This window comes from Takifugu rubripes, chromosome 14 (genome assembly GCF_901000725.2).
Source record: "Takifugu rubripes chromosome 14, fTakRub1.2, whole genome shotgun sequence".
Lineage (NCBI taxonomy): Eukaryota > Metazoa > Chordata > Actinopteri > Tetraodontiformes > Tetraodontidae > Takifugu > Takifugu rubripes.
In genome coordinates this window covers 6,283,574-6,294,953 of record NC_042298.1, presented here as the reverse complement: position 1 = coordinate 6,294,953, position 11,380 = coordinate 6,283,574, and the positions used below count along the sequence as shown (strand labels likewise).

The following is an 11,380-nucleotide window of genomic DNA, read 5'->3' as shown; positions in this document are numbered from 1 at the left end:
TCAGTATTATTATTTAATCATTGAATAAATAATTTTCTCAGTACGATAGTCATTTAAATACATCTTATTTCTGAGTAAAGGCACCAACGTCAGCAGAAATTTACAGCACGTGATCAGTGAGGGGTGAACAGCAGAGGCAAACCCCAAAGTCAATAAGGAATTGTCAAGAACATTTGTGTGAACAAAAGAACAGACACACACAAATGTTCCAAACAGAACTGCACCTGTGTGTGTCCAGATCTGCTGTGATCCACCGGAGAATTGTTGGATTATATTATTCTCCAAAAGCTGAACTCAAACAGCTAAAATTACATGAAATATTTGTTTCTTATCATTTTTATCTTCTTTATTTATTTATATAGCATATGTTACAATCAAAATTGTTTCTAGGCGCTTTCCAGAATCCCAGAGCCTGACCCCCAACAAGCAACAGTGGCAAGGAAAAACTCCCCTTTAACAGGAAGAAATCCTGAGCAGGACCAGGCTCATGTAGGGGGACCCTCCTGCTGATGGGGTCCTGGGTAGAGAGAGAGGAGAAGGGGGAGGACAGAGGAATGGAGAATAGACAGAGATCAGGGAAATACATTCATTATTACAAAGTGCTGGTGAAAGAGTTGAGTGGGTCAGCTGGGTCGGAGGTCAGCAGGTCAGCATACAGATATAAAGGCGGTGATACATGGATACGGGGGGGGGGGGGGGCAGAGAAACGACACAAGAAATAACATCATCACTGATCTACTCAGTGAGGAGGAGAGGAGAGGAGAGGAGAGGAGAGGAGAGGAGAGGAGAGGAGAGGAGAGGAGAGGAGAGGAGAGGAGAGGAGAGGAGAGGAGAGGAGAGGAGCCTGGCAGCCTTGGCCTTTAGCAACAAAACTAAGATATTAACCTAATAATTAGGTGACCCTCTAAATATAAAGATAAAGCTAAGGATACTTTTTATTGTCAATTTACTCCATTTTGGGGGGGGTAGTGGACAGAGTTCAGCATCCTGACAGCCTGGTAGATAAAGCTGTTTGACAGTCTGGTGGAGCAGGCCCAAAGGCTCTGGAACCTTCTCCCTGAAGGCAGGAGGCTGAAGTCGAGGTGTGAGGGGTGGGAGTTATCCTCAACAATGATGATGGCTCTTCAGGTGAGGCAGGTGTGAAAAATGTTTGTGAGGGAGAGCAGAAGAGCACAAATGATCTTACTGGCTGCATTCATTATGTGTTACACTGTCTTTCAGCAGGAGGCAGAGCCGCCCCCATACCACACAGTAATGCAGCCAGTGATGACGCTCTCAATGGTGCCTCTATAGAAGGTGCACATAATGGGGGTGGGACATGTGCTTTCCTCAGTTTGCGGAGGAAGTATAGGCATGTCTGAGCTTTCCTGGCCAGATACGTGTACCCCCAGAAACTTGGTGCTGCTCACCCTCTCCACAGCAGCACCATTGATGATCAGTGGGGGATACTGTGGTGGCCTTCTCCTGAAGTCATTAACAATCTCTATGGTAAGGAAGAGATTGTTATCTATGCAACACTGGACCAGTTGGCTCACCTCACAGAACTGTAGGCTGCCTCATTGTTGTTGGTGATGACGCTCAGTTGTATCATCCGCAAACTTAATGATGTGATTGTAGCTGGGTATGCAGTCGTGGGCCAGCTTGGTGAAGATCAGTGGGCTGAGCACACACCCTTGTGGTGCCCCTGTGCTCAGCACGACTGTCTGGGAGGTGTTGCTGCCAGCCCGTACACTCTGTGGCCTCTCTGATAAGAAGTCCAGCACCCACTTACACATATGATAATTAAGTCTGGGATAATAGCTGGAACTACAGAATTACTGACAATAACCTGACAAACCAGCATTCTGAGAGCAGTGGTCTAGTGGTCTAGAAGTGGTCTATTGGGAGGATAAGGTGTCACTAGCTCCTCCAGGTAGGATGGAGCTAGGCCTCTGATGACCTTGTAGGTCAGAAGAAGAATTATTCTAAATTTAATGGGCAGCCAATGAAGAGATGCCAGTACAGGAGTTATGTGATCTCTTTTGTCAACACCTGTCAGAAGCTGCAGAATTCATGATCAGCTGGAGGCTTCTTAAAGAGGTGTTTGAGCACCAAGAAAAGAATTGTAATAGTCCAGCCTGGAAGTAACAAATGCATGAACTAAGTTTTCTGCATCATGCAGTAGTTTCCTGATCTTTGCAATGTTTCTTAGGTAGAAAAAAGGCAATGTGTGAGTTGACGGAGATACTATCTAGAGTTATCGTGTGATCTAATCTATCCCTGAAAGGTTCAGGACCAAACACCACGACCTCAGTTTTTCTTGAATTAAGGAGAGGGAAATTTGAAGACAGACAGGTCTGGATCTTCACTAACTTCTCTGTCTCTTCTGGTTTCATTGATAAATAAAGCTGAGTGTCATCGGCATAACAATAAAAATGTATTTCATGCTGCCGAATAATGTTTCCTAAGAGAACCATGTACAAGGTGAAAAGGATTGGTCCAAGTACAGAACCTTGTGGAACTCCATGGCTAACCCTACTGTATGAAGAGGGAACGCCATGGACATGAGAAAACTGGTATCTATCAGATAAATACGATCTAAACCAGTCTAGTGCTGTCCCTTTAATCCCAATCACATGTTCCAGTCTATGTAACAGGATGCTGTGATCAACTGTATCAAAAGCAGCACTGAGGTCCAGCAGAACCAGCATAGAGACCAGTTCATGATCTGAAGCTATGAGAAGATCATTAGTAACTTTAAGAAGTGCTGTTTCTGTGCTGTGATGAGCTCTAAAGCCAGACTGAAACATCTCAAACAGGCTGTTCCTCTGCAGGTGCTCCAGTAACTGAGTCACCACCACCTTCTCAAGAATTTTAGAGATAAAAGGAAGGTTGGATATCAGCCTATAGTTTGCTAACACATCGGGATCCAGTGATGTTTTTTAAGCAACGGCTTAATCACTGCCACCTTGTAAGACCGAGGTACATAACCTGTCCCTAAAGAACAATTAATCTGGTCCAGGATAGAACCACCTATCACTGGTAAAACATCCTTTAACAGGTGTGTTGGGATGGGATCTAAAGGACACGTGGTGGTCTTGGATTTCTGAGTTAGCGAAGACGCCTCAGAAAAATATATTGGGCCCGATTCACCAATATGTTCTTACGAATCTTCTTAGATTCTTTCTTAAGTTGTCCTTAAGAAGTTTTTTAAGAAAACCCTACGTCGGATTCATCAACGCGTTCGTAAACCCCAGAATTGTTCGCAGCTGTGTTCTTAGATTGATGAATGCCATCTGTTCGTAAGTTGAAAGCGCGTGCCAGGTGAGTCTAATTAACATATGATTAGCATAAATCACCGCCCACTAATGCCCATAAAAGGAACTGCAGCAGGACCCTGTAGACAGAGCCAAAAGCAGCCAAATGCCCAAAGCGAAATGCCCAAAGCTTGCCTCTCCACGCCTGATTTCTGACGCCGTGTTGAACAATCAAAGGATGGCTAACACGCTTGATAAAATTGCCTCAACCCTGATGACTATAGCCAACACGCTTAAAGAAATCAACGAGAATGTAAAAAAAAAGAATGTAAAAAAAATAAACGTGTAAAAGCTGTGCTCGGATTGTGACAATAATGCATTTTATTCACAAACGGGCAATTAATCGCGCTCGAACGTGAACCGCGTGCCTGCAGTCTGGCCCCATCATTGCGTCAGGACGCACATCCTCACGGGGTTGTGGCTCTGTGTCCAAACACATCCAGCGCCCCTTTAACATGCCGATGGTGCGTTCAATGGTGGAGCGACTGCGCGCATGCATCTGATTGAATAAAACTCCTGTGGAGTCTGAGGGTTGGTCAGTGGTGTCAACAACCAGGGAGCTAGGGCATATCCTCGATCCCCTAATAAAATAAATCAAGATAAAATCAAATAAAAAGACAGTTTTGGCATGGTTTCCAATTTGGTTGATTAATGTTAAGTCATTGGCACATTTACGTAATTTTAAAATTCTCCGTAAATCACCAAAAATAGGAAATAAACAAATAAATAAATAAATATGACAGAATTATCATTGTAATATTGAATTTTATTGAACTGCACAAGAGAAGAAAACACAACCATGCCAACATGTCGGCACTGAAATATGCGTAAGAGTACCCCTGAGTGTTCGTAGGATTTGATCTTACCTACGAATAAATCCAGGATAAGAAGAAATTGGTGAATGCCACAATCTTCGTCAACTGTTCGTAAGTGGGACTTAAGAACAAATTTGTTCGTAAGAACGCTTCGTGAATCTGGCCCATTGTGCTGAAGGAGTTTAAGGGCTTGTGGAGGCCCTGTATGCTCCCACAGTCAGCACATCTGGTGATGGTCCAGTTGTAGGGATGGCCTGGTTAGCTTTTTCTCTGATAGCTAAAACTTTTTCAGTGAAGAAGTTCATGAAGTCTTCCCCACTAAGGGAAGAAGGGATACGTGGGTCTCAAACACTGATTCTTGGTTAATTTAACCACAGTGCTGAAAATAAATTTGGGTTTATTCTGGTTTTCTTCAATTAAATAAGAAAAACAGGCTGTTCTAGCCTTATGGAGGGCCTTTTTATAAACTAACAGACTGTCTTTCCAGACTAAATGGTAGCTATCTATTTTACAAGAATACTACTTCCTTTCTAGTCTCTAGTCACATGTGTGTAAATAATTCATTAATATCTTCAATGGCAGCAAGCACATATTTTACTTTAATTTATGTGTCTTTTTCCTTTTTAATCATTGACTTATTTGCTTTCTCTGACTCCTCCCTCAGTTTGTGAATTTGTGCACAAGATCGCATCACCTGTCCTGCATCGCCCCCTTCTGGTATTTTGCAGTATGACTGTGTAATGGTAAAACTATTACTTCGTGATTTTTGTTATTTAGTGTCTCATATTAAGGTGCTACTGTGCTGAGCAACATCTTTGAATTTGTCCTTTAAATGTTACTGATGAACACTGTTATTAAACCAACAGAATTGAGGGCAGAACCACACCTAACCTGCAGGGGTCAAGATAGGAAAGCAGAGAAAAACATGATTTTGATACCTTTAAAAATTTATTTCAGGTGTAATCTTTATTTGACAGATAAAAGGTTACATACTGCTAAATTTCATTAATCACATTAAATAATGTTATTGCAAGAGATCCAGATTTTATTTTAAAAATCAATATATTAACATTAGGCTACAGCTTTCATAGTTTGATTGTGTTAAGATAACGTTAAAACTTATTCCAGATAGCCTACGTTTAGAGACCAGAATTTAGTGCATTTAGTTGAACATAAATTTTGAATTTTAATTGCTCCACATCAACTTTTAAGACTTTAAATCTGTTATAACTCATATTTAAATGGTGCAGACGGTATTGGTTATTTTAGACTAGTAATGAAAGCAGTAGTAGTAGTCGTCATAATTAAATAAAAAAGGTTAGTAAACCTTCTTTATTCATTCATCTGAAGCACAAACTTTATGTTCAAACTCCAAATGCACTGATAGAATGAGCTCTCCAGGTTCACAAAATTTGCCAGTGGGCAAAAAACAAAGTTTATGGTCTAGATACCCAAAACTGAAGAATGTTCAAGTGTCCGTGCAGACAAGTTTTTATGGTTCTGGACTCAACGACATGAACACTGGAGCTGTCGTTCAAAGTCAATTCATCTTCCATTCATTTCCTCTTTATTTATACCACACAATGCCCATAAACACAGGGCCTGAGCCCTAACTAACAACCGTGGTAAGGACCAATTCCCTTTGAACAGGAAGAAACCTTGAGCAAGACCAAGCTCATATGAGGGACCTTCCTCATGGTGGACAGCTGGGTAAAGGAGGAGGAGAAGGAAGAGGAGAGAGTAGACATACATCTTACATACTGAAGAGAATTTTCAGTTTTTTGCATATGTTTCTGTTTTATGTTAGAATTAGTTTAGATGTTAGGGATAATAAAACTTCTGAATGAGGCCCATTGGGCCAGATTCACCAATATGTTCTTAAGAATCTTCTTAGATTCTTTCTTAAGTTGTTCTTAAGAAGTTTCTTAAGAAAACCCTACGTCGGATTCATCAACGCGTTCGTAAGCCCCAGAATTGTTCGCAGCTGTGTTCTTAGATTGATGAATGCCATCTGTTCGTAAATTGAGAGCGCGTGCCAGGTGAGTCTAATTAACATACGATTAGCATAAGTCACCGCCCACTAATGCCCATAAAAGGAACTGCAGCAGGACCCTGAAGACAGAGCAAAAAGCAGCGAAATGCCCAAAGCGAAATGCCCAAAGCTTGCCTCTCCACGCCTGATTTCTGACGCCGTGTTGAACAATCAAGAAAGGATGGCTAACACGCTTGATAAAATTGCCTCAACCCTGATGACTACAGCCAACACGCTTAAAGAAATCAACGAGAATGTAAAAAAATAAACGTGTAAAAGCTGTGCTCTGAAACCGGTCTCTTTTTTTTTTCTTTTTGAAGTGAATCAAGACTGTTAGACTGAAATTGTGACAATAATGCATTTTATTCACAAACGGGCAATTAATCGCGCTCAAACGTGAACCGCGTGCCTGGAGTCTGGCCCCATCATTGCGTCAGGACGCACATCCTCACGGGGTTGTGGCTCTGTGTCCAAACACATCCAGCGCCCCTTTAACATGCCGATGGTGCGTTCAATGGTGGAGCGACTGCGCGCATGCATCTGATTGAATAAAACTTCCTGTGGAGTCTGAGTGTTGGTCAGTGGTGTCAACAACCAGGGAGCTAGGGCATATCCTCGATCCCCTAATATAATAAATCAAGATAAAATCAAATAAAAAGAGAGTTTTGGCATGGTTTCCAATGTGGTTGATTAATGTTAAGTCATTGGCACATTTACGTAATTTTAAAATTCTCCGTGAATCACCAAAAATAGGAAATAAATAAATATGACATAATTATCATTGTAATATTGAATTTTATTGAACTGCACAAGAAAAGAAAACACAACTAGGCCAACATGTCGGCACTGAAATGTGCGTAAGAGTACCCCTGAGTGTTCGTAGGATTTGTTCTTACCTACGCATAAATCCAGGATAAGAAGAAATTGGTGAATGCCACAATCTTCGTAAAGTGTTCGTAAGTGGGACTTAAGAACAAATTTGTTCGTAAGAACGTTTCGTGAATCTGGCCCATTGACCTATAGCTCAGGAGGACACGCAGCCATGAACCAGCAGTGTCAGATGATTATGTTTTTTTAGATGACATCAAGATGGTAGCCAAAAAAATAGATTCCCCTGATCTAAATAGGATAATGACTCCAACTAGGAAAATGACTGTAGCTACAGAATTACTAACTGTATGCTTCCTTAATGGGGAAGGTTTTAAGCCTAGAAGTAGAATATGAGGATGTGGAACAGAAGTGTTTGTCCTAGCCGCATGCAGCAGCCACTGCCTTTGTAATCACTTATTGGGATATTTTTTGAATATGTGAAAAGGAAGTAACATTTTATTTTAAAAAAATTGTTTTAAAAAACACTGAATTTTCTGTTTGCAGAAGACATGAATATTTTCCCTTCAAGGGACAATTTCCAAAAACTTACTTTTAGCAGCGTTTCTTAATTTTGTTAATAACTAGCCCATATTTAAGTACACACAGCGAGTGAGGACACGTCACCTGATGTTGAGCAGTACAATGGAAGCAGGGAAAAATACAAAGCAAAGCTGGTTCAGGATCGCAGTAGTTTATACTGTGGTGGGCAACAGTCAGCCAGGATGTGTTCGGAGCAGCAGACACGAACTGAACCCCAAAAAGACACACAAGGACTGAGTAGATTTGACCAGAACAGACTTAAAACATGGCAGTCGAATCCCACAAAGAACCAAAGATGAAAAACTCCTCAACACAAAAGGCTGTGCAGCACAAACAGACATCTGAATGCACAATCACAGAAGGTTGAAACAACAAATAGGAAAGGATGGAACTGGGAGCAGTCCTTTTAACAGCAGGCAGGTGTAGATGATTAACTGGAGATGAGTTCCAGGTGTATAGATCACAGGATGGGCGTGAACCAGGAAGCAGCCCCACCCGACCTGGAAACAGACATGGAACAGAAGGGGAGGGGGGAGAAAGCACCAGGGAAAACTCTGAACAGGTTGGCCTGGGTCTTTGTGTGCCTGTTCAAAAGTAAGAGCTTTTCTAGATTCCAGATTAATCTATTCACAAGAATACAAGATGTTCACAAATCTCATCAGTTTCCCACAAAAAAAAACCTTCAAACAGATCATTTTGAGACACATTTCCTGACCCTCAGCAGCTTACAGAACATTTAAATTGTTGTCGAAATTAACACTTCCGGGGAGGGAAGGCACACTGGATATAAGAATATATGATGTAAAGCACTAGAAAAGTCTGCTTTGCATGATATGCTCCCTTTAATAAGAAAAGAAGAATATGAGCCTGGACCTCTTCAAGGTTTCTTCCTGTTATAGCACAATTCTTCCTGCCACTGTTGCTTGCTCGGGGGTCAGACATCTAGAGACTGTAACAGATGCTTTAGAAATAAAGTTGCAGCCGTTATCAAAGCTTTAAAAACATGTTTGTATCCTAATTGGCCAGTAATTCATTCTAAACACTGACAAGTTTGGGTTTTTTTTGGCCTCTTCTCTCAAACCCATCATGTGGTTTCACTCTGTAACTGTCACATAAAAACTGTGGTAACAATTTTAACAAATGCTTATTGATGGGAAATTTAAAGGAACCAGAGGATAAAATCTGCACATCTACTTGAACTCAGATGTAAAATCAGCTAAAGACTAAAGCAAAGATCTTTGTTTTATTAATTACATTTAGTTCATAGTTTCTAAAAGAAAAATAGAGCAGTATGATGGAACTTCTGTCTTTCAAGAAGAAACTCTTATATTTCAAAACATGAGCACAGTGATACAGTTATTTAGGTATTACACGTGAGAAAATAAAGGTTTATTGCAGGTCATAAAAATAAAGTCTAACCCTGAGCATCCACTCCTTCATCCAGGCAGTGTTCTGCTAAACCACCACCCTCCCAAAATTGCAAATAAAGTGATTTCATGTGACTTCAGGAGCATTTCCATGCATTTCAAGGTCTTTCTTGTGAACAACCTTCACTATAAACTCTCTCAGGGAAATGTGGAAGCTGTTTATGTTATTTGCAGACAGATAAAAGTGAGTATTTCTCATTTCAGCCATTATAACTGAGTTGTCTCCATGGTCCCTCCTGTGATGATGGCAGAACCTTCAGCTGTCCCACGGATCTTCTTCTTCTTCCATGAAAAATAGATGAAAATCCCACTGAAGATAAAAATCATCACCAATGCGCGGAAGAAAAGTGTGAGGAGAACATTATCTGGATAAACATGGATAAAAACATAGGAAAAAAATATCAGTAAAATAAACTTATGCAGGTGAGTCACAATTGACAACAGAGTAACAACTGTGATCATCACATCATGACAGGTAATCTGAAAAAAATGCATTTATTACATTTGAGAAGAAATAAATAAAAGAAATAGAAACAAACTAAATAAATATAGAAGGTAAGAACACAAATATTTAACTTGGGTGGATGTTTGATTGGAGGATGTTAATTTAGTGGCGGGGACATAAGACACTGTGATGTCACTCTCCTTACCAACATTGACTGAAGTTGTTGTTGTTGTTGTTGTTGTTGTTGTGGTTGTTGTGGTTGTTGGTTTAATACACAGTGTGTTATCTGCTGCAAACACCCACTGTGTTATGTTTGTCCCATTTGATAATTGGCACTCAATGAAAATGTAGCCTAAAGGGAAGAAACTGTTTAACCACTGACACAAAAGCATCGATGTCACATTAATGAACATGTTTCCATCATGTTGTCACTCACCACAGGTTGAAATCATCTCTGTTACTGAGGCTTCACTGATGTGATTCCTGACTAAACACACCAGCCGTCCTGAGACTGTTTGTTTCAGAAAGATCTCATTAGTCTCATTATTCCCAGAGAGGAGCTGATCATCTGTCAGTGTGTCTCCATGCAAGCTCTTGCACCTACAAGAGTCCAGCTGTACTGAGGACTGTCTCCATCAGAGGAGCAGGACATCCTCTTCTCTCCCTGGGACAGACACTCAGACGTCAGCCGGACAGTCGACACAGGAGCTGAAACACATGAACTTTGATTAGAACAGAAAATGATCAGCTCTCTACACAGCAGAACATGAATCCTGTGTTATATGAGAGTTAGAACATGACAGGAAGATTTAATCAAAGCTCTCGGTCAAACGTACCTTGGATGTTCAACTGTTGAGTCCGACTAGCTGTCCTCGCTCCATCCTCATTAAATATTTCAAGTTTATATTCACCACCATCAGTTCTGCTCAGGCTGTTCATCCTCAATGTTCCATTATGGGAAATAAACTCTGACCTGGTTGATAATTTATTCGTCACAGGCCCGTTTCTAATCTGAATCAGAATTAATACATTTGATTTCAACCATCTGAATGTCACCAGCTCTGGGACTTTGTCCATCAACTGGAGGACCAGAGTTCCTCCCAGAGCTCCATAACACTGAGTTTTATCCTGCCGGCCATCACAGGAGGTTTCTACACCTGCACAACACACAAATGACCAAATCACAGCAATAAATAAACACCTAGCTGAGACCATCAACATCACGTGTTTTAAACGTGTCCACAGATTTTGGGATTAAACTATAATGAGTTCAACAAGAGAGGCTCAACAAAGCATCATGATTGTGCTACAAACTTTAATTAGAAATCAAACCCATGGATCACATAATCAAATGTTTGTTTTAGTCTGACCATCAAATTATAACTTAAGATATTTGTTGAGTAGCACATCTATTTATTTAAATGGTTCCTATGAGTAAAATATTCTCTAAACGTCCCTCAGCCTGCTGACATCTGATCAGACTGGTCGTCTGTTTAACGGCTCACCCAGAGAGACTCTGACCAACATCAGCAATAGTCCCATCACAGCCTTCATGCCTCTGCAGTGTTTGGTCTCAGTTGATCCACTCAGCAGGTCCCCAGAGAACGACCGGAAATGCAGCATGAACAACCGAGCGTGAGCGTCCTGTAACTTCTCCTGATGATGTGACCAGACTGAGAAATTTGACTGACTTCTGCTTTTATCTCTTCTTGTATTCGTGGTATAGAGAAGGAAGTGATGTCACATTCACTTCTTCTTTAGTCAGAACCAAAAAGGACAACAGTCTTCTGATGGACTCAGGAGAGAAGAAGAAAGGATTTCTTCTTCAGGTTGAAACAGGATTTGAGACAAACATCTGAGACCAGAGTTGTTTCACATTATTGTTGTTCTTGGTACCAGAGCTCAGCTAAAATATGGACCAAGAGGTCTCTTCTGTACCTCAAATCAGGCTACAG

The 11,380-nt window shown here is 40.9% G+C and overlaps 1 protein-coding gene across 3 annotated transcripts in view; it reads right to left on the bottom strand.

The window, feature by feature from the left end:
• Nucleotides 1-8,130: 8,130 nt before the first annotated feature.
• The window catches only part of LOC105419430 (matrix-remodeling-associated protein 5-like), a 42,382-nt gene continuing 39,132 nt past the window's right edge, over nucleotides 8,131-11,380 (bottom strand). For 2 of the 3 annotated variants that reach the window (XM_029846939.1, XM_029846943.1), the window contains 4 exons: nucleotides 10,262-10,582; nucleotides 9,862-10,133; nucleotides 9,631-9,777; nucleotides 9,205-9,345 (listed from right to left, as the gene is read on the bottom strand). In XM_029846939.1, the coding sequence (XP_029702799.1) occupies nucleotides 9,997-10,133; nucleotides 10,262-10,582 (458 nt within the window). In that variant the 3' untranslated portion in view covers nucleotides 9,205-9,345; nucleotides 9,631-9,777; nucleotides 9,862-9,996. Of the gene's footprint in view, nucleotides 9,346-9,630; nucleotides 9,778-9,861; nucleotides 10,134-10,261; nucleotides 10,583-11,380 lie in introns of all 3 variants that reach the window. The other variant, XM_029846941.1, reaches the window with a different exon arrangement.